The 26,838-nt window shown below is 46.0% G+C and overlaps 1 protein-coding gene across 1 annotated transcript in view; it reads left to right on the top strand.

The window, feature by feature from the left end:
- The window catches only part of LOC144475269 (single Ig IL-1-related receptor), a 162,061-nt gene that overhangs the window by 112,696 nt on the left and 22,527 nt on the right, over nt 1-26,838 (top strand). The window contains exon 3 of the mRNA XM_078190990.1: nt 16,258-16,471. Within this exon, the coding sequence (XP_078047116.1) occupies nt 16,258-16,471 (214 nt within the window). The remainder of the gene's footprint in view (nt 1-16,257; nt 16,472-26,838) is intronic.

Raw genomic sequence — 26,838 nt, 5'->3', positions numbered from 1 at the left:
CAGTTGTTCACCCTTGAACTGGGATTGTTTGATTGCATGCAGCAAATACGGGAGAATTGACATGTAAAATATGAAGTCCGACTCGATATTGTTTTAACTGCGATCGAACTTCGGGAATTATTAACAAGCGAAACAGCGCGGTGCTCGTTCTTCGACGTTATTTTGTACACGATGGTTACCTGTTCGCAGACGCGATTTCTGTCGCAGATACGCCAATTGGAACTCCGTTGTCAATCAATCCTTGCGAAAATTGTAGCGATCGATTGCCGATAGCTGGAAAAATATTTTTTTAATTCTGAATTCAAAGTGATACTCCGGCGTACAATATTTTTAATTCGTATGACAAGGCGGCGGATCTTTGTGCGGGAGAAAAATTTGCTGCTATAGTTTCGTGAAACTGAGGTGGAATAAAATTGTATTCCTTTCTTTGATAAACTTAATGAATTGCAAGTAACATAATAACACATTTTTATTCTTTTTATTATTCTGTATTTCTCTCATTAATTTTTACCATAAAAATAAACTCATGCATTTTGTAGATATCAAATTGACTCTTACAACTCGTGCAACTGTTTTCTAAATGCAAAAAAAATTTATTGTTATAGAAATGATTTTGAAACGCGATGCAATAATTTCCAGAGCGATCGTGCGACTGTAAAGGGTTATTATTAAAATGACGCGGTCCCCAAGAACGGCTTCACCGGCGTGGAACATTACCTGCGGCCCAAAGGAGCATCCTCGGGCCCCGGGTTCAGGTGTCTGCGGCAGGTGGTCCGCAGACTCTGGCTTGTCTCCGGCAGAAATAGCTGGGAGAGGTAGCGGGGGCTAATTGCATTACCGGTAGCATCATCGGGCGCAGCCTCCTCTCGCCGCGCGAGATCATACGCATTTACTTAATGTATATGGCGCGCAACCACTCGGTGCACTTAGCCTTGAGGTATTGGCTCATAATTCTCTCTCGCGCGCGCGGCGTCGGCTTCGTCGGCGACGCCGGGCGACGTCGAGGTCGGGCGTCGGGCCGTCGTACCCCGGCGCACCCTTAAATGTGTATGCATATTTATGCGGGCCGAGTTACTAAGGGGTTACCCGCTCGGAAATTAATTTCGTTTCGCCGGAACACACCCGAGCTTTCGCTTTCCTCTCTCACTTGCAACAGAGAGGTTATACTTGGTCCCCTCCCGTACCTCTTCCCCTCTCTCTCTCTCTCTCTCTCTCTTTCTCTTTCTCTATCTCTGCAACGCCCTTGTTTGTCGCGCTTTTAACTCGGCTGCTCGCCTTTCATCGCCTGCCGCGAACCGATTCGAATGGGAAACCTTTCATGCCGGCCACCTTTAACCGGGAGCTGCTCCGGGGTTTCCTTCTTTCCCGCGCCATTTCACCCCCTTAGCACGCCCGCCTCCACCGTGGCCGCGCGACCCTTTAAAGCGCCCGTCTTCGCCAACGGCGCTAGAAAAGTTCCGACCTGTTTGCCAATCCCCTCTATGAAGCGACGCCTTTGCACCGGATTTAGGTAATTCTGCCCCCCTAAGCAGGGTTGATTTGCTACGTTAGGGTTGGTCGCGTAAGATTGATCCATGAACGGGGATCAATTGTTATGGAAAAGAAGAGCCTGTGGAGCGATCTCGAGATTGAGAACAAAATTTACGGATACAGAATTTGCAATAAAATAGGGGTCGTTCCAACCCCTGTAATGGGACAAGTTATTGGGGACAGCGAATATTGATGTCGAGAAACGAAACTCTATTTTTATGATAGAAGGGAATACATGAAATCTTTCTGAGGATTACAGAAGAATATGCAGGGTGTCCAAGTGTAGATGGTACAACCGAGAATCTTACATTTAACCCTTAGGCTCTATGGACGCATATATGCGTTTGACGAAAGTCGACGTTCTGGCCGAAGGACGCAGATATGCGTTTACTTTAAGTCATAAAGACCGTTAGCGCTAGCCGTGAGCCGTCCCTACAGACCGTTTCGGCCGGGAGTACTTAGAGCCCTAAGGGTTAAAAAAACAAATCGAAAATAAAAAATAAAACTTTCTCCTTGCTGGCTTTGTTATCGAAAAAATCAGCTTTGAATGTTCAGCAAGTAATTATTGTTTAAATGAATGGATTTCGATATTTGTCATATACCACTTATTAATATTAACACGATGCACTGTGTTACTTATTTGTGTCTATGGATTAAGAATAGTTTCAAGTGCGAATAAAGCATGTAATTTATTTACTAATTTACTTTATTGTAGCCGAAATTGTTGGAAATGCTGAATATTCGAAGTGTACTATCTAGACAACAAAATCTCAATTGAAGAAATTTTATTCCTTATTTTAGATTAATTTTTATTATGTAGAATCACTCCCTTCTCAAACGTGCCATCGATGTTTACTGCGTAAACACTAAAATAAAAGAAACTGATTCATCCACCGCCCTGAAAAAAATGATCAAGGCCAAGAAAAATTGAAATCCACAAATATAAATCTCTAAATTCTTGCAAAGTAGCAGAGCGAGCTGATGACTCATTCAAGCTTACGAAGAGAAAGAAATTAATCAAATAAAATCCTGTACCCCCACAGCACCCCCATTACAAAAACGTTTTAAAACATCGTCAAAAGGTGCCGTCTCCATACTCGAATATCGTGGTCATAGAGAGAACAAAGAGCTCGTCCGCCCAGAAAGCATCGCGTCGGGAAATACGAAGTTTCACGAGCATTTTTCTTCGCGGAAGGGTTAGGTTAATCCTCGGAGAAGGATGCCAGGCTCCGACACGCGGGACACGGGGCTCCGGTAGCTCGGCGAAGCGGAAACAGCAAACGCCGCGCAAGGAGCAGCAGCCCCCCTGCCCCCACCCCTTCCCCCCTTTCCCCGATGCCTTATCGGATGACGCGTGCATCCTGGAATGCATATGCATGCGCACGGATCGCGGATTATTCGTCGCAGCTGCGGAAACGTCCACGGTTTGCGTACTTTCCGCGCGGCGACTGTACGGCACCGCGCCGCGAGCCGCGCGCGTCAGGCGGAAAGATTCGCGGGGGTTCGTTTAGCCGCTTCCACTCGGCCCACGAAACGCGCCGTCCACGATGAAACTTTAAACACTGATGCATACCCTAGTCGTGACTCGACTCGGAATTATACCTTGCCTCAATCTTTTCTCAACTCTCTCTCGCCATTTTCCTTTGAGATTTTCCCCGTGAACCTCATTTTGCTGAAATTATACCCGGGGATGGGGTTCAACGAACTTCCCCGAGATAATTTAGTTAGCGATATCGGGAATGTTCTTCTTTATATTTCAGAGTACCTCCATTTGTTCCCTCGTTTTCCAAAATTGTTGGAGGCTGCACCTCGGATTGCGGTTTTATTGTTTTTATTTTGTTTATCTCGCTTTCGTATTCAATTTAAGGGAAAATTTGCTTCATTCGGTGGAATGCAAGAGTATGTACCTTATATTATCATATATTATTATACCTTATATATTATTATTATTATATATTGTTACGAGCACCGGATGGATGACCGGTGCCACCTTAGAATTCGCCCTTCAAATAAAAGACGGCAACGGGGTTCAGGGTCTTCCGACCGAGCTGAACTCTGGCAGTTGCGATTTGATAGTGAATGCGCGACGTTGACATTAATTTAATCGATATTGTAAAATTGAATTGTATTGTAAAGAGTTGTGAAAATAAATTGTCAGTTCATTATGTCGCGAACGAGTGAAACGGGGCAAACGGGGCGACCGGAACCGGACGAGGTTCCCGAAGCCCGCAACAATATTATATATTATTAATATACATTATATATTATTTTTATATATTATATATTATTAATATACATTATATATTATTCATATTCAAAGAGTATGCCCAGTGGTACCTCGGTTTGACAATGAATAAGAGGACACGAGTCTTTTAATAGCAGAACAGATCCTTAAAATAACCAAGAATTCAATCTTGGTGCAATCAAACTGCAATCAATTCATACATATATTGAATATATTGTTACGAATAGGGATCGATATCTTTTGATATCGAGATATCGAGAGTTCCTTGTGGCATCGTTGCTTGGTAAATATCTCCTGAGCAACGATTTAACAAGAACGTCTCAGAGTTGAGAGAGACGTCGTGGTAAACGGTCGAATATTAAGTTCCCCCTTTCCTGAATAAAGAGTTCTGTGTTATTATCTGTGTTATTAATAAAAATATTAAGGTAGTTTTCTTAATATTTTTATTAAACAACAATTTCATTTCTTATTTCCTCTCCCTTTTTGAATTTGTTATTTATCAGTCTTTTCAAAATTCTTGCAAATTCTTCCCGGAACTTGATCAAACTTCGTCAAACGAGTTTTAAACATTTCGCTCGGATACAAACTCTTCTGGCAGGTACTAAGAGGGTTAAGTTCTGCTTGGATTTTGGACTGGTGACGGATAGGATAGAGAGAAGCGACGCGTTAGTCAATAGGTGAACTCATAGCTAGCTGAGCAATCAGCTGGGTATCTAACACTTCAAATGGCGTCGAGTGCAAAGGGTTAACAAGTGTACAAGCTTTCTGTGGTTTAACCCTTTCGCTCCGAACGACGGATATATTCGTCATCCACATAACAACTCGCGGAGCCGAACGCCGGATATATCCGACATGCCGGTAAATTTTTGCTACAATGTTTTGTATTATGCATACTATGTTTTATTTTATTACTGCATATTATATATTATTTCTTCACTTTTTTCCATTGTTAATGAAACTTTTTTTACCTATTAAATAACTTTATACCTTACGCAGAAATTATAAGTATATTGTTTTAAAGAAAAATCCCTTTCCTTCCCAAATACACTATCCACGCGCAATGTGCACAATTTCGGCGGGAGGTCTGAACCGCCGTAGCGAAAGGGTTAATTATGACATAGCCATCGGTTGCAGCAATTTTCAATAAAGCCGATGGGCCGGGATAGTCAAGAGAGAAAGAGAGAGAGGGAGACCGAAAGGAGGAGGGGGCGAGAGTCGAAAATAAATCAGGTCGCAGTCCGGCGGAGTGTCCCGATCGGGTCGTAGCGTTCCGATTGGCCGTCCCAGGGCATTGTGGCGCAGAGAGTTAACGGCCGATAGCCTCGCGAGGATGTTAATCAATTACCCAGAGCGGCTCGGTGTAACGAGGAAACGCGAGAGCGGTTCTTCGACGCCCTGCGGTAGCCCGATAGCATCGCGTGTCCCGGTCCCGATCGCCGACTAAGCCGATCGCCGAGGAGGAGTCCGTCCCGCTCCCTCCGTAACGGCCGCGGCGCGCAGCGAAACCACTATGGCCCAATAACCTTCCGCTCAAGAAGACAAAGCCATTATATCGGATCTTCCGGCTATTCCCGATTCTCGGCCGATCGAGCCCCGCGGCCGAAAATACTCCCGCGGGTTTCCAAGCCGTCCAGAGAACTTCCGGCCCAATCAACCTGGAAAAATAAGCGAGACGAGAGCGAGTGCCTAATCTTGGATCGAACGAGACCCATTAGCGTCCTCGATTCTCACCGGAGAAATCGTTCCCTTCAGGAGTAATCTACGTGTTGGCATTAGACTTGCGAGGACATTTTCGTGCGGAAACTGAGAGGAACAGGGGCGGTTGTAACGTGTTGGAGTTATTACACGGTTCAGATATGTAACGTGAAATGACATTTGGAATTTGCTCATTTATCATACTTAGGCGAACACGAAATATACAGGTGTATGAGGAAGAAAATCATTTTTCAGCAGCTAAAAGCTAACTTTTATAAAGCTGTTGTAATACAAGTGCTTTCTAGCAAATATATTCTTTTTTATTGTTTTAAATTTCTAGTTTCATATGTCCTAAGGAAATACTGATAGATGCTTTGTATTAATAAACATGTTATACATAACAATTTATAATTAAAGTTTGGAAATACTATCAGGGGCGATTGTAACATCAACAATTATAAACGATTGTATTTTGCAAAATTTAAATAAGCACGTATTATTTATTAGGTCAACTAATAAATTACAAATTGCTATAATTAAATATCATATAATCGATTGTACTTTTCAAAATTTAAATAAGCACCTATATTTATTAGGTCAACTAATAAATTACAAATTGCTATAATTAAATATAATTAAATGTTTAAAATTCCTCGTACAAAAATGTAAAAAATTGTTAAAGTAACCCCGGTTATGCAAGCATACCAAAATGATTAGGAACCTCTGCAGCACAAGCAAATTTAATGAAAAATGGGTCCGACGTTGCGGCCGTAATGACTCGGCACATAAAGAATGCCATGCTGCGTTACAACCGACCCGGGGTCGGTGTAATATAACATTTTACCCGCCTGCCATATTTTATTAGCACCTCGAATATTCCTTAACGCGCAACGAAACCACTATAACCGTGGACAATCTGAATTAACCACTAAATAATCCGGGACAAGTAAGCGCGAAATTCGTAGAATAATTGTTATTTTCTAGTGCAACAGTTTAGGCGTAATCGTGTTGTAAAATCAAAGAGTTACAACCGCAATCAGTCTCCGCTTCGACGACCGAGGATTTCATGTAACCGAGACCGAAGTTTGCAAGCGGCGATTGAAATTGGAGGAGATCGGAAGAGCATTTCGACATGTTGATGCACCGTTCACCACTCAGGGAAATTATTGTTGAAGTGGAAACGAGGTTTTCGTGCGGTCCATTGCTCGGGCAATTTATGAAAACATTTCTGTACCTCTATACATCAAAGATGAATCGAAATCGTGTTAAGCGTCGTTGATCTTTGCCCTTATCTTTATTTCACGCTTCGCGTAGAATATTGGCGATCCATAAAATGTTTATAAAACTCCGAAAATTGATTTATAAAATCGAATGGTACAAAATAAAATTCTCCATCTCATTACAATAATGCTAACGGGTAATTAACATTAAAATTTAACGCTCTGTTAACACTTTACCGACCGGTCATTCGGTGGCGAAAATTTAGCTGAATATTAAATTTTCGTTTCTATTTTCATTTTATTTATTTTATTAATTGGAAAAGAAATCTGATATCTAAACAAATTTTATAATAATATTAAAGCTCACGGTAGTACAGTCTAACGTATTTATATCAATAATAGGTATAAAATTATCGATTACTATGACAGCCGATTCACAGGCTACCAATCGGGGGTGAAAGTCGATTTATAGGCTAATGTTGTCGACCCATAAAACGTTTACAAAATCCCAAAAATTAATTTATAATATTGTATAGTACAAAATCAAATTCTCTATCTAATTAAAATGACGCTAACAAGTAATTAACATTGAAATCTGATAGATGAAAAAAAAAGACTAGTATTCCACATATCGGCGTGGAGAAAATCGTAACGGGGGTCAATACGGACCCGCGCGGATCGGCAGAAACAGGGCACACACGGATGGTCCAGGACCGTACTGACCCGAGACATCGAGTCCCATCGATTTCTCTCGGTCACCGTGGCCTGGTTCGACGAAGAAACCGGAGAAGCAAGAGCGCGGACGAGGAGAGCGACGGGAGAGAAAGAGAGAGGAGCGTACTGCGGGTATTTGAATAAAGCTACCCACGCGCGGTTCCGAGAAGCCGTCTTAAAACCACGAAAGGAGTCGTGCGCCCTTTTGTTCGCTGCGGTAACCAGAATTCTTGGAACTCTTCCTGGTGTGTGCCTCCTTCGAGGCAGCGACGCGAGTCAGCGAGAAGCTTTCGCTCGTAACCACGCGGAAGATGGTGCCTCGGGGGGGTCACGGGCCACGGGCCGCCATAGTCTCGATGGGGGTCGTCTAATTTATCGGTCGATCGACTGCCGCGGGTTTCCCTCGATCAAGAACTACGGCGACGATAATAATCCGCGCCGATCGCGATCGAGTTTCGGCGCCGCGCGCCGCGCCGCCGGAATTTCCAACAGCTATGGCACTTCGCATTCTGTACTCGCCTAGACGCTCTCCGCTGACAAAAAAGATCTCAATTATTTCCCGGAACTTTTACGAAATTGTTGCCACAACCTTCCGTCCAAGAATTTTCATTTCAGCAAGCGATCTTTTATCTCCGCGCCGATCTAAGTGGGCCGTTCGCATAGCCGTGGTTTCGAAAACGATTCCGGCATTTATTCTGTGTATGGAGTATCATTGGTGGACCGTGGATTTTATGCAGTTTCCGGAGACATGAGTCGATGATATTTAAAACGGTAAAGACAATTAAGATAGTTTAAGAACGGCGATATTATGCTATCACGAATTTGTTCAGATTAGAGAGAAAGAAATGCTGTGCAGCTACTGCGATTTGCAATTGATGCTAGCAATTTTTATTTTGTATTAAAATTCGCAGTCGTTGAAGCATCGTCGGAATAGTTTTAGAATATTCCTATGTAAAATACATATTATTATACCTCGTTGCATTTATCACATTCTCTTAAATTCCAAGATTGAGAAGCCCAGAGAAATTAAATATTAAATAAGTTATTTTGATATTTATTCAAGGTTCGTGATGGCTAAATCAGCAACGATAAAGTTAGACGAAAGTCCGAGTTGCGATTGCGAAGTGAAACAATTGTCCGCGGAACGCTTTCGACGAGGAGTGTACCGGCGCTGGTGTCCCCGGCGGTTCAAGATGCAAAATGATTTTTACGAGTGTCCCGCGGAGTCGCGTATTTCACGGCGAATTGCGGCTCGTCCTGACCAGCCGCAAAGTCTCGATATGTATGCGCGTCGCGACGCGGTGCACGTGCGCGTCCCACGACACGTGAACTCCTCGTCGCCAATTTCCATCGCGCCGCGATTCCTTTCGTAGAGTCAATCGATCGTGGTTGCTCGTCGAAACAGGCCGCAAACGGAATCCTCGATCGCTAACACGGATCGGGAAAAACTCGCGTCCTCTTATTCGAAACTTAGTCCCCTTTTCAGCTCTGCGAAAATTCGCGTCGATTTTCGCGAGAGATTAACGCGCTCGCTCGGAAATTTAAAAGCTTCTTTCAACGCTCCTCCCCCTCCACCTCCTCCTCCTTCTCGTTCCCGTCGTTACAAATTCTTCCGTTCCCGAGACGCGTCTCGAGGAATTCTTCAAAACATCAGCATCTGCGTCCCCGAAAACACGATACTAAATTTTTATCGGCTACAACCGCGTTATCTCTTCCCTGGAACTCGTAAAACACGCAATCTCGTAAATGCAGCCCTCGCGGAAATATGCTTTCTACGTTGCTGCTGATAAAAACTAATTACCGCATTTTTGGAATTTCGTGGCTCGCTCTTGCTACGCAGAATATGAAGCAGCTTCGATGATGGAAGAACCGACCCGGGATATTTTGTATAATAATCGAATTACAAACATTACGTTCTCCTAAAAATTGCAGGAGCTGAAAAATAATATCATGCCACTGTCGTCCTTTTATCTCAATTACGCGGTTCTACTATTTGGTCACTGTTAGGGATTGCAATACCGGTATACCGAATACCGGTATTTCGAGCCGTTTCACATTTTCGTAATACCGGCATTCACAGGTTTAAATACCAGTTTTTCGGTAGTTACTAGAACATTTTTAAATTGTCTCTGTTGAGATTGTATTATATATCCCCGCGCTACTGATAAGGCGGCGAATATACTCTTGAGGAAAAATTAAAATTGGCGATAACTGAAAAGATATAAGCAAATCAAAATACAATTCAAAAATCGAAAATATCGAAAACCATCAAACGAGAAATCGACTTATTTAAAAATGAGGGATTTGGAGGTAATTATCTTGGAAAAAGTATATCGTTCATTGCTAACAATACTGCCAACTAGCATAGAAGCTGAAAGAGCGTTCTCGACAGGTGGCAATTTTTGCACAAAACTACGTTCCAGGCTTGATGACAATACAATTGATGCATTATGGTTTTTATGATCACATTTAAAAAATTTGTAATAGTAACACCGACTGGATAATGATATTTATACTTTCTTGTGATTTCAAGAAATAAGATGATCCTTTACTTTTTTGTGATTCTTTATATATTGATATAATTTATAAGTTGCAAATAAATTTTTGTGATATTCACTATTTCTAATATAGCTGGCATAATAAAACAAAGAAACACCTGGGTTTTCTTTCTTTTTCTAAAATTCCGGTATCCCGGTATTAGGATCTAAAAATACCGAATACCGGTATTGAACTTTTGCTTCGGTATTGCAATTCCTAGTCACTATATAAATATATAAATGAATAAATAAATGAACAAACAAATTTTGTTAAAGGACTTGCAAGGATCATGATGTCAGATCCGGATCGGAAGGGCTTTTAAACCTCGATCCAGGATCGGGCTCAGAGAAATCGTTCGAAATCGACCGAACGCGTATTCCCTTTTTGCCGGATGCAAGAGCTTCCACGCGGCCGGGGAAACGGTGACGTTAGCATAATCGGTATTAGCAGCATATTCGGGAAAGCCAGTGGATCGTGGCTGGCAGCGTTCCGGGCATGTTACGATCAGGGAGCAGGATTTGCGGATGACGTACATGTACGCGCGCGTCAATTCCATCGGCCGGAGCACGATGCACGGTAGAGTTGCATCGGTGCACGTACCGTGGGCACCCCCCGGTACACACCTGGCTTGTGCTTGTTCGTGCTGCGGGATGGACAGAAAGCTACTCGGTTAGCGGACGCAACAGTGCTCGTGATTTATGGTGTCGCAACCTCGGGTACACCATCAAACGAGCTTTTTTCGAGAAATTTTAACACCTTGGACGCGACCGCTCGCTAATCGATTTATCGATGTTTGCAGGAACGATATTGATAAATTGTCCATCGAAAATACAATACTACGATGTCCAATAGACCTGGGAAATACTTCTGCATTCAATTTTGTACGATCCATTTTGTTGGAAACGATCGATTTTAGCGAAAGATTTTCCGTCGAATGAATCGAGGGAAGCGTAAGCAATTAACTCGGATATATATCCAAATATAATTAGAAATTGAAGAAATTCTGCGTACTGTTCTCTCTATTTTTCAAATAAATTGTCTCGAAAAATGGAAGAACATTTACAAGTTATTGTCAGGTGCAAAAGCTGTCAGTGGCATCGTTGTTAATCTCTTAAGCGCGTCAACTTCTCTCGCTTCTCCATTGATCGCTATTTTTTCTTAAAAAAATTATTAATACGGAGGAAATTTTTGTAAAGAAAAAAATTACTTCGAGTGACCTAAGGTACCACCCTTCACTCATTGTTAAACATTCTTGGAACACCCTGAACAGTAGCATGTCTTTCAAGAAGATCACATTCGCGAAAACTTATACAGTTTTTATGAAAGATGAACGCGATTATTGACACTCGGGAAAGTTCGTATTTGCCCCCTAATCGAGTAAAATTCCCCCGGAACAAAGTTGTAACGGCGTTCTTCGCGAGTTATCGTCACGAATCCAAAATTCCCGCGAACATGTCCAGGGGTCTAGTCCCGGCGAAGTACGCTCGCGAACAACGAGCAAGTAAACTAACTCCGTGTCGCTTTACCGTCGGCATTTTAGTGTTCATAATGCTCGCGGCGCTGTCATAATTAGACTGCGGATGTTTATGCATTCACGGCGTCTCGTAACTTAACAAAACGCAGCGCGACAAAAATTTTAATCAAACTAGACAGCGTGCGCGCATCCCTTAATCTGGACCCAGACAAACTTCCGACCGAACTAAAGCAAGTTCGAGTTCGCTTGACGATCCGCGCCACAAATCGCTGCAAAACTGGCAAACGTGAAACTGAGCTACCCGCGATCGATTAAAACCGGTTAAACGACGGCGAAAGCTATCCATCGATTATTTAGTTCAATTTTATTTAGCATCGGCGATTCGTTGATTAATAAATTCCATCAGTATTTATTATTTCAACTGTTTTATACTGTGTTATAAATTTACAAGACCCATAAGCGTATAAAATCCATTGCTTTATATTAGAGCTGCCTACGTGACTGATGTACATAGTTCTATAACAGTGTCAAGTTTGGATTTATTTAAGCTTCCTACGATTTTGGTTATAGTATATGTATAATTCAGTAAGAAAATTTATATATTATCAAAGAAATATTTTTACAGTATTAGAAGTTATAAAAGAAAGAAATTAGAAACCAGTCATATCTCTAATAAGATATAAGAGGACTTCATATTTACAATTATTTTAAAACAAGGAATACAAATTAGTTTAGTGTTCATATTTAAAGATAGCAAAGGGCACGCAACGACAGCAGCTGGAGAATTGAATCGTCGAATTCCGGAATAAACTTTGAAAATGAAATTCAGACAAACATAGTCGAGTGCGACGATCCCTAATTCAATGCTGGATCCATTCCCGCGGGTGGAGACGCGACTTAAGTCGTGAGCATCGCGACACGTGACGCGTTCCCGTACACGTAGCCGAGAGCTGTATGCACACCTGGCTCCGCGATCCTATCACACGATATATCGCGAATATTACGTGTGCACGTGGCCGCGTAATATGCGAGAAGGATCCTCTAGATAGGAGGAGGGCCAAGTGTCCAGGCAGGAGGACAGTTTCGAGGATCTGCGCTCGATCCTTTGCCGATCGGATCAATAGGGCGCGACCGGCCAAGATCCTGCGCCGCCTGACCCTCTACTCTGTACACGCGAACCTCGAGTGTGCTTTCCAAGAAGCAAACATTAGCCACTGTTTGATTGCTGCACGCCCATCCGGGAGCCCTTGTTATCAGATTCACTCTGGTCCCTGTGCAACTGGGCACGTTCGGCACTGGCCAGGGCCAGCGAAAGACAACGGATGACTCCTGAGGGCATAGAGAGGGTTCCGTGAAACACTTAGCACGATTTAGGCAGCCTCTGGTCTCGGTTGCTGGATTCTTCGTTTAATCGAGAGCACCGGAGCCACGCCCTCTAGGGGCCGTCATTGACCGCGCGGTGAATCCCCGTTCGACCTTTGAACACGATTATTTCGATGGGAATATAAAACATTTAAATCAGCGATTTAGATTAAATCAGCGATTAGTGTTGAAGTGATATATCGTGCAGATTAAAGTTAAATAAGAATTACTCCTGGCGACAGAATTTCGGCTCCTCCAAAGTCGGGGCGACGAAGCCACGCCCACTAGGACGTTTCAAGATGAATTATCCCAGGTTGAAAAAGAAATCGTGTGCAGTCTACGATATTTTCTATCAACTTCGCGAATGGCTCTTGGCTTTTAGGAAACTGCCACATTTCACGGATAAGAAAGCGTTCGAAAATTGCATGGTTAATAAGCGAGTGGCAGACGCTATTAAAGCAAACGAAAAATTGTGTTCCGCCGTCCGTAGTTCGGCACGCTGCGAACATTTCGCGCGCTTTAACACGAGAGCGGAGCTGACTTCGAAGTTTCCGCAGCTTCTAGGGCAGTTTATATTAAGTTTCCCGTGCGTTTATGAATCTCGGGAATTTCTGGAGCACTCCCGCGAGTCCCTGGAACGACGGAGGATCGCTTGATCGATTCCTCCGGTTCGATACATCCGTATCCCAGAGTTCGTTCGAGTGCGACTCCTTCTCTTTCGAAAGAAACGCGGCGGAACCGTTTCGATTCGATTAGCCACGGCCCCAAAACGATCCTAAATTCCTTCCGCAGCTTCGCTCGTAGTTTCAATAATCGATCAATTTCCTTCGGAACTTGGTCAAAATTTTGTAGAGAAACCGCAACTTTGTCGCTCGCCGCGCGGAGCCTGTGGCCGTCTTTGAACATTTTCAGCAAAGCTGGCCTCCTTCGCGAGGAGAGACCACTTTCGCGGCGGCAACTTTGTTGCTCGCTTTTGAGCGGCGAACTTCTGTGGGAAAGAAAAATCGTGCTCCGCAGCCGGCCAGGTGAATCTTAATCCAGACCAGCGAAAGCGTTTCGAGTTGCTTTCGACGATCGCGGAGAGAAAGAGAGAGAGAGAGAGAGAGAGAAAAAGAGAGAGAGAGGAGAGTGAACATTCAGAGGAGGAGAGTGAGACATTCAGAGAATGAGAGAGGATCGAGAGAGAGAGAGAGAGAGAGAGAGACAGATAGTTCGAGGTTAGTCGCGCGCGGATAATTTGCGGGATCCCGCGAGGGAAATGAAATTTCGTAATTATTCTCGGCGAGCTCTCGTGCGCGTGGCCCGATGGTCTTGGCGGTGGTGGCGGTGGGCGGAGCACCGAGAACAGAATGAATCGGCCGGGAAATGAAAATCGCTTTAATTACGCCACTTTCGCGCGAACGGTGATTCAACGGCGTTACCAACGACCCCCATCATGAAATACTTTCCGCAGGGGTTATGAAAAGTTCGCGCGTCTGTGTCTACGCGATGCACAGTTACGCGATACGTAAGAGTCGATCGGGGGACCAAAGTCTACGATGAAAACGGAATCATTGATGCGGACCCGAAAGCGACAAGTTCTCGATTTTAAAATATTAATTTTCATTGAAAATTTCGTTCTCTTAAACCGAATGCTCGAGGGTTATATCAGTTAATTCTTACAGAATCTTGTACATGTTCCGAGCGCGACGAAATCGCGAAAGTTAGGGAAGTCGACGAGCGATCAAGCTTTCTTTACATTTCCGGTGGAAGAGAATTCGCGGAGAAAGTTGGGTTGTTTCCAGTAACAGCGTGAGCCGGACTCCGGCGAGGGTCGAGTACATTTCGGAACAGTGCTTACCCGACGCAATTTATCCAACAGTGCACCGCCCGCCCGCCGCCCGCTCGTTCCCCGATCATTTTCGATAGGGAAACCAAACCCACTTTAGGAAACCCCGCGGTCGCCTCGACGAATTCATAAACTGGCCAACAAGGGTTCTTGGAGAGATTGCGCGGTCCAACGGCCGGAAGTAGATCCTCGCCGCCCTTTGAAACGACCAACTCCCCCCCGAACCATCTCGCCGCGTCCCTCCGTGTCGAGTGCGCTCCGCTCGGCCGCCTGTTCCCTCGAAACCTCGAACGCGAACGGGAACGCGCGCGCTGTGTGTAGTTCGACCGTGTGTAGGGAAGCGGGCACGGCGAGCACGGAACAGAAAAGCGCGCGCGCGCCGCGTTTGTTTGACGATGAAACAGAGCCGGCCCTTCGCGACGCGGAACGCAGATGGGAAACAGGAAGCGGATAATGGAACGTAAACGGATTACAGCGCAACTTGTGTTCGAGTAAATATCAGTTGCGCGTCGAGGAGAGAAGAGAAGAGTACGCGCGCGCCGCGTGCTCGCGGTAATTCGCGTTCCGATTAAACGCGCGTTGTATTTTTCCCCGGTTAAGCGAATCCCCGCCGTGGTTGCCATTATTTATTTCCGGTTAAAACGCCGCGCCCCGCCGTAACCAGTTATCCGTCCTTACGCTCTGGAGCAACTGTCCAATTATTGTTATTATTATTATTATCGTTATTCCGGCACTCCGCAACCAGAAAACATCCGCCAGCGAATTGCCCCCGATCGCGTCGATGCAACGAGCTCCGTCGCTTCTTCCGCGAATCAGCCGCGCGAGATTCGAACATTTCGAACGAGGTCAGCTACCAATAATTACGTTTCTTCCTGCCGAAATACTCGACAGGTGCGCCTGTCATTCCTGCAGTTTATACAGGTTTCTTTACGATTTTGATTGCTCCTTGAAATCAGCCTCCAGATATCGCAACTTATTCATCACCTTCGCTGCCAAATTGCTTGCACCTAGCTGAGGGAATTCTTAGATTTGACAATTCATTTGCGCTCTAATCAATCGTATCTTCATGAGGAGTCGTGAGACACGATCATGTTAACCCTTTCACTCCGAACGACGGATATATCCGTCATCCACATGGAAACTCGCAGAGCCGAAGGACGGATATATCCGTCATCTATATGAAAACTCGCGGAGCCTCATTTCTTATAAGTATTACAAGTTACTATCATTTCAAGAAAGTGTTTAGGTTGTGCCCTTCACAAAATGGCATCAAGAGAATTGCAACTGGCGTGCAACTTGAATAGATTGAGAATTGATTTGGATAGGAATGTGCACACTTTCGGCGGGAGGACCCGTTCAGGAGTGGCGCAATGGCGGACTCATTCGCCGTAGCGAAAGGGTTAAAAATATAATTAATGTCATACAATTTCGTTTCACCTTGATTAAATAATATACATCAATTTAATGCAATTCGTTAAAATTCTAACCATGGAATCCTCTAACAACGAACCACTGTGCTGTATAAAAATAGCAGATGGTCGACAATGATAAGGCAATCTCCTCTTAAAAGTTGGAGCACGTTTGTACGAGTTAGATGAACAATGAGGTGGATTCGAGAGAATATTTTCTGAAGGGTTTGTTGCTTTTCCAGGTGAGAAGTCCGGAGGGTACACCGGAAAACCGCTTCCGACTTACAGGCCGGCCTCGCAGTTGGTACCCCTGGGAGGAGCGGCGAGATTGTTCTGCGAAGCTTACCTCGGCAAAGTCAAGCTGCCGGACGCGAAGAATTCGGTGACCTGGTCAAAGAGCGACAGCAACGTTACGTTGCCGAGTCATGGCAGGATTGCGCAGCATAAAGTGTCCAGGTGAGTGAATTTGTCTTTTCGCGAGAAACCAGCCGCGATTTTCCTCGAAACTCGAACGGACATGCATTTTGGGATCGGTTCGTGGAAAGTCGGATGCACGATGGCGGTAATATTCTATAAAAATCGAACGACTGACCTGAAATTCGCCGGGAGGCACGAATCTCGCTGAGAGAAATTCAGAAAGTATTATTCCGCTTTTGCATTGCGATGCTTCGCGTAATTAAAGGACCGAGTCGACCGTGGAAGGGCCGGTCGATCGATCAACGGCTCCGGGAGCCCCGTGAATGGCTGGAAAGGTCCTTCTTTAACGATCGCCGGTTTTTCTTTTGTTGGCGGACCGGATCGCGGGAGCCGAAGTTCGTTAGTCGACCGAGAGATCGGAAACGCCGAAATCGATCTCGAACGGCTCGGCTCGGCTCGGCGCGGTTCGATCGGAATCGAACGGAGCCGAAGAACAATCGGAAACGCGGCGGGGGGAGAGCGGCGCGGAGGGGACAGAGACCGGGAAGACATAGCACAGGGGCAAACCGCTAATTAAGGGACTCGCTCGCCTGGGAGTATCGGAATTTCTCTTTGATCCGGAGGCGCATATCCTGCTTCCGGTAACCGCGGAAGGCGCGCGGAATGTGTGCGCTCGCGGATCGGTTAATAGGAGGTTTGGCTAACGAGGGATCGATAATGAAATCCCCGTGGTCGTTATCGCCGGAAACGGGATTTCCTTTCCCCTTAAGACCCTTTTACGTCGACGGTTACCCTTTCGGAAAATCCAGTCGAACCGTTTGATGCCGAGCCGATTAACCGTTTATGCGACCGCGGCCACCGTGACCGATCGCTTCGTTATTAGCATTTTCTTCGTTGCGAGATGGAACGAAACGTTTCGGTCGATACGAAGAAAACGTGTACGCATGAATCATCCTTCGTTTGATTAAGTTACTTTATCGCGCCATTATTCGTGTTACATGTATCATTAAAATCGGTATTTTCAAAAATATACTCGCATTGAGAAAGACAGTGGCAAAAGTCTGCGGGTTGAACTACGTATCAACACTTTACATGGAATAACAAGGATATCGATATTTCCTATGTGACGTTGAAATAATTTTTAACCTTTTAGATACTACGCGCCTAAACCACTATAGTGGCTTTCGCGAATGGCTCGTGCTTTACTCAATTGTTTTATTATTTATTAAAGCAAACAATTAAAGTGAAAGTGTGTATATACAATATATTAAGAAAAGAATATATGTTATTAGTACTATATATAGATATCCGGAAAAAATATATATTAAGAGAAAATGGTAATTTAGTTACGAAAAACTTTATTTGCGCAAAATCCTGCCGTACCTAAAAGGTTAAACAATCAAAGCGCTGAATTTTTAGTAACTGTAGCTATTGTGTCAAGCGCCGTGGCAATTAGCTTCACTTTTATTGTACTTGCATAGGATTGAATTGAATGGCTGTCGCGTTTGAATGGCACCCCTTAGCACCGACCACGTTGAAAAGAAGACAAATCAGGAAAAGGATTTGAATTTCTGGCAATTAGATGTATTTGCCATAAAATTAAGCAATTATCCCAATCCACCATTATCGGAGGCCATTTTGGAACAAGAGAGTAGACAGTCATATTGCTTTTAAGAGAGCTGTCATAATTGAATTGGCGCGTTGCTCTCGCAGGCCTTAAAATCTCTCCGCCAAAGATTTCGACGATTCTACGTCGCAGCTAATGCAGCCGCGTTAACAGTTACACGTTAACCCATTCGACGGGACAATAGCGAGGGGGGTGAATGTCCCCTAGGCGAGACGAATGCCCGTCTTGGATTTAATAGAGGAATTTCGGCGTTTTCGGTCCGCGCAGCAACGCGGACGACGGAACACCGAGGCCGGGCCAGGGTTCCGTCTCTCCTCTCCTCTCCTCTCCTCTCCTCTCCGCGCCGACTCTCTCGTTACAGTGCTCGCTCACAGTGGGGCACACTGCCATTACAGCGGCGGCGGATGCGGACACTAATTGGAGGACAGGTTTCCAGCAGAATTTCGAAATTTACCCGTGAGACACATGGTTGAACGCGAAAGCATTTGCATTCGCGGAAACCGCGGACAACGGGCAACCCCCCCTGCGTTGCACGCCGCCGATTATGCACTACCCCGTACCAGCCGCTGTTTACGCGGACAATAGTTTACAGAATTAATCCGGTCGTTTGCGTGTTTGCGTCGACGACCGGCGCAACTCCGATGCTCCTTTACGGGCCGCGCAAGTTCAATCGCTCGCCTTCGTCCATTTATTTATGCGCCGACCCGCGCGCGATTTTCTCGCTGAACATTCGCGTTCTCCGTCTTCCTTAACCCTTTCATTACGGGTGCCGACTATAGGCGGCGTACGCGCGACGACCTATTTGTTGACTATATAAGTCGACGTATAATCAACTGTTGACTCTAATCGATGAGTAATAGTTGTTACGTAGCTCTTAAAAGAGTGTACATACAAGTCAATCACAAAGTGGCGTTGAAAAACGTAAATCCGAATATCGAAGACTACTGACGAGCAAAGTGTACACTTCGCGGCGCGGTGACCCGTACCGGGGCGTCACTCCGGCAGCGCGGACTGCCGTAAGGAAAGGGTTAAATTTTCTCGCTTTGCGACAATAATTCTGCAAACATGTACGAAGATCGAGGCAAGGAAGAATTATGGAGGACATACACGGAAGTGACAGAAATGTTACGTCGAGGTTGTTAGAGGAGGTCTCGGTGAAACTGCACCCGTTTAAGTGGGCGTATCGCCTTCGCGGCTCGACAACTCTAAGACAAAGAGTCACAGTTGACCAAGCATTGGACGATCGGAAAGCACAGATCGATCGCCGATCGAAAAGTTCGCGGACGAAGCCCGGTCTCGGCGCGGAAATTCCGAAATCCGGCGTCGGAACCGCATCCCCGAGGAACTTCCGGACGTCATCGATCCCCCGACCGGGTCCTCGAAGAGGAAGTTTGCATTGCCGGCCTGGCGGAGCGTGTTTCCCGGATTGTTTGGCGGTGTCCCCAATTATTTCGGCGGGCGCCTCGCCTGTTGTTTGGACAGGATAGGGCTAGGCGGTCCGCGGTGTCGTGGATCGATCGCGTTCGCCGAGGTTACGCAAACGATCGCGCGCTCGGCCCGGCGCTCGCCGGCCGGGATCGACTCGCCGATTTCGCGTTCCTTGAAGGAGAGAGAGAGTGAGAGAGAGAGAGAGGGTCCACGCAGGAACGCGAGGAGTGCGCGTCAGGGTCGACGAGCGCAATCGCGGATCCTCGGTGATTAGCCTTTTTGCTGGGAACGGCTGCGCTCGCTCTCGCTCCTCTCCGCGCGTCCTCCGGTTTCCGTTCTCTCTCCGGAGCATTATAGGCGTAATAACAGAGGGACAAACTCGGAGTCCGGTCTCTCGGCAACAACGAAGAGACGAGCAAGATGGCGGAGGGATTCCGAGGAATGCTCGCGTCTCGCTCGTTCGGCCGTCTGCGCGAGCTCCGTCATTACACTAATGATACCCTGGTCTCTTTCCTCGGCGAATCGGCCCCTTTTTCGTGCGTGTCCCCCTTCGCTGCACCGATGCCGATTCCTCTCGGCTTTCTCTCTTTCTTGTCCAAGCCCCTCTCTTTCTCTCTCTCTCTTACTCACTCTTCCACTCTCCCTTTCTCCGTTGCTCTCGTCCGCTCCGACGTGCACCGAGAGGAAAGAGAAAAATGCCGACAGGTAATCGCCGATCCGCGCAAGCCGGACGGCTCACGATTTCTTGCTCCTAGGGGATCGATCGCTCTCCGGACGTTTCGGAGCTAAAAATCGTCCGGTTCGCCGATTAGTCGCGGCTCTCCCTTCCTTTCTCCCTCCCCCTTTTCCCTCTGTATCGTCTGCCGCGGTTCCCGCGGTCGATCCGCTACGCGCCGTAAATGAGTTTCTCCCTTCAAAGAGAATCGCTGCGCGATCCGCTGCTTGCTTTATTTGCCGCCGCGAAGACTTATTCAAGGGACCCGTATCCGCGATCAAAGCGATCGGACTCGCGAACCTTCCGAGAAATCCCATTTTAATTCGCCGAATTCAATCAAATCCGATTTCATCAACGAGCGCCCGAAGTCCTCCTCGCCGGAGAAACCCGTGTATTCTGAATTTACTCTGGTTACTCTCTCGGTACACCGTTGCGCCCGATAATAATCGGTAGTTCGTCTTTAATTTGGTACACGGGCGAAGTTTCCAGCGCGGAACACGCAATCTGTTGCTGGGAAAGTTTCGCAGCAGTGATTTAGCCACCGGCGAAGACCATGGTTCCCCGGGCCATCAAAATAGCCGACCGACGTCGCGTCTGTTTAACGAGAAGCGACAAGTGGTACTCTGTGTAGCGCAGCGTTTGATAAACTGTATCAGGCGAACCGCGCCGCGCGCCGGTAACTAATCATCGATTTATGCTTCCCTGAATGGACACGCGTTTCGCCGGATCTCCACTTCTTGGAAACGTCATCGATCCGGTCACTCGAAAATAACCAGCGAGTTAAAACCGTTCGATTTAAATGCAACGATGTTGTTGCATTCTTTGAAGCGATCTTTCGAGCGTAGCGTTTCGATCGAAATTGCAACGGTACTTTAGACCTCTCCCAACGTACTCGTAATCTTGTATTTTACCAATTAGTTTTAGTCGAGATTGCATTACATCCGGAATGCGACTGCTAAACTTCGTCTCCCACTAGAAATCCGATACCGCGCACTGTCTATGATTCACCGTTTTTCGAAGATTATCGTTCCCGGATAACTTGTCCAGCGCGCCTCGAAACGCAATTAATTCACATTTTTAATCGAGTCGACAGAAACTTTATAATTCTGAAATTATTTGCTTTAATTTGCCTAGGCTGAAAGCCGTTCATGATTAATCTGATTGGTTCGAAATTAGGGGTAATATGAACCGAGTAATTATGGCTCCGATAAAGCAGTGTAAATTTACTGTAATTATGGAATTTGCACAAAATCGTATTATTTATTATTTTAAATAATTAATTAACAGATATATTATTATTTATTAGTTTAAATACAAATTGTTTCGACGGCAAATTATACATATACATAGAGTATTAATCGACGGAATGAATTTCAATTTAGAATTAATATTAGTTTTGCGGATTGGATAAATTTTTAATTAGGTCAACGCGAGTTTTGCGATCTTGTAAGAAAAAGTGGTCGCCCTTTGACAGACTTGGGAGCGGTTTCGAGACAGTTCGGGCAGCTCGAGCGATACGGTTTCCCATCCAGCAGCCTCGATCCCGCATCCATGCGAACGAGCCCGGATGAATGCTCGAGTCTAAGAGCGTGATCGGGCGGAACCTGACGTCGAATAGGCGAAATCGACGGTAGGGAAAGCCGTCCTTGTCCATCGAAGGACTCGGTGGAATCGACTCGACTCGGCGCGACGCTGCGATCTCTCTCTCTCTCTCTCTCTCTCTCTCTCTCCTTCGGCCGTGCGTATATCTATATACGCTGCCTGCACTGCCAAGGCTTCTATCTGCCAATCACGGTCTAATTCCGAAACGGTCGGCACAGGACGATCGTCCCTTCGACTCGAGTTCCGCTTTCGCGGTGGAATTATCCTTGCGTCCGGTCGCTCGACCAAAACCGAACTCGCCCTTCCGTTCGCCGCATTTCACCCCGAAATTGAATCGTCTTCATCGGTGTTTCCAGTTATCTGCTTCATCCCCGCAATTTTTTTCTCCCCGGCTCATTTCCACCTTCTCGAGAGACCGTACGGAAGCGAGCCACCTTCCGGAATTTATTGCGGAGAAATCAGGAAAGATGGAAGCGACAGACCTTTTACAATATACTCGGGCATGATTCGGTATCGCGCATGAATTTTTCTAATCTGATGCGACCAATGGTGTTCGTAATAATTGTAAGGGATTATAAGCCACTCGAGGAATCGCAGGTTACATATATATGTTTATAAATATTTTTAAATATTGGATTTGATATAAACTATATAAATAATAATAATAATAATAATAATAGATTTTGATTTATTAAATTATAATTATATAAATATAGGTAAAAAAAATTTTATATTTTATATACATGATATAAATGTATTAAGATTTTATTATTTTTAATAGATAAAGTATATATTTAATTAGGACGGAGTAAAATATTTTTAATAATAAATGGAATAAATTTATACTTATGTATTTTATACTAATGTAATGCGATTAATTTTTATAAGTTTTAAGATAGGAATTGTTGAATAATTATATATATTATTGAATTATTAAAATAAAATTAATGATTTAATTTAATGATTTAATTATATTAGTGGTTATATAATATATCGTGTAGGCCACAGCAGGGTACCGAGACCGGGCGAAGGTGTAATTTCAGACCACTGGGTAAATGCAGCGTGTAAAGAAAATTTGTATAGAATACCAAGTCATGTCGGAATAGACTGCAAAAGGCTCCACGGGTCTATCTCCTACAATTTGTCCGCGATAAATTCGCAAAGAGCTGACTGTCTCCCTCGAGGTAAAAGCAGCAGCTGTTAGAAGAAAAATCGGCGCGAGGAAAATCTCGGCGCAGCCTCGGTCCCCAATTAACGTTGGAGCACGTCGCGTCGTGGGCCGATAAGGGGGCCCAGGCTTTTGTCTCGAGTCGGCGAGAGCAGCACGAGCCGAGGCCGATCCGGGACCGGAACCGAGACCGAGAGACGGAAGAGAGGAGGAATCGGGTCGCGACGCGGCGCGTCGGCTCGGACTGAATCGGATCCAGGGTCACGGGCCTCGGTCGGGCTCGTCGCCCTCGGCAACCTCCTCTTGTCCGTCGTTTTGTCGCCGGACTCTCGATCATCGTGGCGAGATAGCGCGGCCGGGCCGGTGGTCCGTCCCCGGCTTCTCATATTCTAAGCGTTGCGCCGCTCGGTCAGGATTAAACGAGATTGTCGATACCTGAGAGCAGGCTCACGAGCGCGCGCACCCTCCAATTTATATTCCGTTCGCTTTTAATCGAGCTTCCATTACGTGCCGACGCGACGAGACGCGACGCGCGGGATCGAGTTAATACGATCGTGGCTCGTTGAACGCACGACGAGCAGCGCTCTTCGCGTAAGGTCACCCCGAGAGACCGCGCCGATCTTCGTCTCGCTCGGATCGACTATTCGGCGAAAGTAATAGCGCTAAGCTGGAGCCCAGACACGCTGTCGACGACGAATCGGAACATCGACAGTCAGAGATCAGAATCGCGGCCCTGTCCTCGGCTTCCGTCATCCGCTCGGATCCTCGGCGGGACTTCCGCGACTATGCAAACTATGCCGAGATCCGGGTAGAATCTCGTCGAACGAGAATTTCTGTAGACTCTCGACTATCGACGGCTGTGGGCATCACCGGCACCGACTCATTCAGAGATTCAGGACTTCTTTCTGCCACCTCGCGCCCCTTATTCTTATTCCAACCCTCGTCACCGGAGTGCTGACGACTGCGAGCCAACGTCTGACTGTAATTGGTAACGTTGCTCGAATCTTTCCTCCGTTCGCTTCTGAAAGGTCTGGCCCTCTTAGTACCGAACAACGATATATCGTCATTGGCTATTGTTGAAGAGATAGTTTTCTTAATATTTTCATTAAACAACAATTTCATCTCTTATTTCTTCTCCCTTTTTGAATTTGTTATTTATCAGTCTTTTCAAAATTCTCGCAATTTCTTTCCGAAACTTGATCAAACTTCGTCAAACGAGTTTTAAACATTTCGCTCAGATACAGACTCTTTTGGCCGGCACTAAGAGGGCTAGACTATGACGGTTCTGTGAACTATTGTAAACATATTAAGCCTTTGCGGACGGCGACGCTCGCCCGTCAAGCTTGGGCGGATATATCCGCCACCCGTCCGTTAAAGGTTAAACATTCTTTATTGCAAATTTAACTCTCGGCCGAAAAAGTTAAATTTATAATAATTATATCAGACGCGTGTAAAATATTCATTTACTTAATCAACGGTCGCGACTCGAAGACGAATATTCTTGATCGCGCATTAAGTGAACAAAGAGTTTCAATCAACCAATAACATTATTATTATTTCTTTAATCGTTAAAACATCTTCAGCTTATTGAACAATTATAAAATACGACGCGTTCTTTATTTGGTGCGGAAAAATATTAGCTATTGCAACGGAAGCGGCAAGAACAGAGGCCTCGTTTCCGGCGCTTGAAAATGGCGTCCCCAGAGACGGCACACCGTTGTATCGCGGTTTCCGTCGGAAGTTTTCAGTGCTCGACCGTTTTTCCGGGGAAGTTTTGCGCGCGCAGGGGACCGTGGAAGCAGAATCGAGATTTCATGGTCCATTCTCCGGCCGGAGGCAGGAGGCAGAAAAGCAGAAAGGCAGAAGGCAGAAGTCGTCCTATTCGGCCGTAACTCTTGTTCTCGTGGCCGGGTAAAGTTTCAGCGGCGGCGGCGTCTTGTTATTTTTCAAAACTGCCGTACGGTTTCATTACGCGGGACGGCGAGACCAGACCAGGCCAGGCCACAGACCGTCTCCAGCGAACTGACGGATGCGCCGAGTCCTCTCCTCTCCGGGAGGACTGCTCTCCTCGCGGAACGAGAACCATCTCTCGCTCCACGGACCGCGAAAGGAGCAAGAAAGTCCAATCCCGGGGCCGCGTCAGCGTATTTCCGGTTGATGGGAACGGGCCAGCTGGGAGGGATCGTCCCGCGGATACTTTTATCACGATGAGAAGCAGAACATGGCCGCCCTGACGAAAAGATCCTATCAGATTTCTGGACTGCCCGGCTCTCTCGCCTACAGTCGAACCGTGTTTCTCTCCGTCCCCGGCCCTGCGATAATATTTCTCTCACGAATCTCGTCCAGGAAGCAGACGTTCCTCATGGATCAAATATAATGACTCCCTTGCTAGATAGCCCGGATCAGTGACTCCGGAATCCATTGCCGGGCTCGTTCAGGAGCGCGTCTATTTCCTTACGCCGCGCGGCAAGCGTCGCAATCTTTCAGTTTACATCGGACATCTGGATCGAGCCACTGTCCGTTCGAACTCCCAGTCTTCATAATTCTCGAGTAGAATCCCCGACGACCGTGGCCGAGGAACTCGGGGGGGAAAGGAGTTCCCATCGGACATCTAGATCGCCGCTTCATAGCTCGTAGCTGACGTTTATAGCTGCAGCGAGCGAAAGATTTTCGAAACGTCTCGTTGAAATGATTTAAGAAACAACGGAGTTTCCCCACGATAGATGACGCCAGTTCTCCGACGATCTTTTAACTACGAAAAAGTTGGAAGATTTCGGACGATGACACGGCTCGCGTTAGAAATTCCTCCCGGAACAATGGAATTTCTACTTGGCTCCGGTCTCTCGCAATCGGGCCCGGCCTTCTCACGATCTCGTGATTACGAAAAACTTTGAAAACCGAGATGACGCGGTCTCTCCTAATTGGGGAGAGCGAGCCTGGCGGCGGGGCGGGTAGGAAAATGTCCGATTAAATGGCTTAAAATGCGGTTCGAGCACCGGCGGCGATTCATCGTCGGCGGCCGAGTTTCTCGCGATGCATTAGCCCGGAACGCATTCGTGATCGATAGACCGAATTACCAGGTGTAACGAACAGATTCTGCCGGCCGATCGGCGACGATTCGCCCTCGTAAATCTTGAGTGACCGGTTTCCCGTGGACTAATAGAGACGAATTACGCGCGCGGCTCGCTGCGGCGCCGCTCCACGACCACCGGCGCGGACCTATTAGCGTTGATTACGCTCGAATGCAAATCCGCGAGTCTGTTGCGCCGCTTCCGGACCAAATTCTCCACGGGCGACGTTTTTAGCCGGGACTCGATAGGGGTTATTCCTGAGCTCGTTTTCGAGACTGTGTCGTACCATCATTGTCGTTTCAATGAGAGTGGATTCTTCTTGTTAGTCTTGTTAATACTGTTGGTTGTTGCGACTGTAGCGCGAACGAAGGTACTATCAGGTTCTTAGTGAATAAACTGTTTTATGGAAGTCGGAAGACTTACTGTTTTAATTCGGACATCGATCATTGTTAAGGGTACGTACACGATCGCAGGTAATATTTGCGCACCGAATGTACGTCTTCTGCTGAACCCAATATTCAGCGAAGTTATTTAAAGATTGCAGGATAGGGTGTGAGAAAGTTGATCACCAAATAACACTTATGTTTTAATATAGAAGCAACTATGTACAAACAACGGGTGGTGTATGATCGACGGTTGTCGGAATTCTGGTTCTAGTTTCGTCATTTTGCTAAAACGTGGAGGTGAAACCCCTCCACAAGGAAGTTACAAAAAATAGGGGGGCGCTGGACCGACCAATTATACACACTTTTCGAATGGTTCGATGACGATTGGTTCGGCAGCCTAACGCCAAAC

This window comes from Augochlora pura, chromosome 9, assembly GCF_028453695.1.
Source record: "Augochlora pura isolate Apur16 chromosome 9, APUR_v2.2.1, whole genome shotgun sequence".
Taxonomy (NCBI): Eukaryota; Metazoa; Arthropoda; class Insecta; order Hymenoptera; family Halictidae; genus Augochlora; species Augochlora pura.
This window is presented reverse-complemented; position numbering and strand designations above follow the sequence as displayed.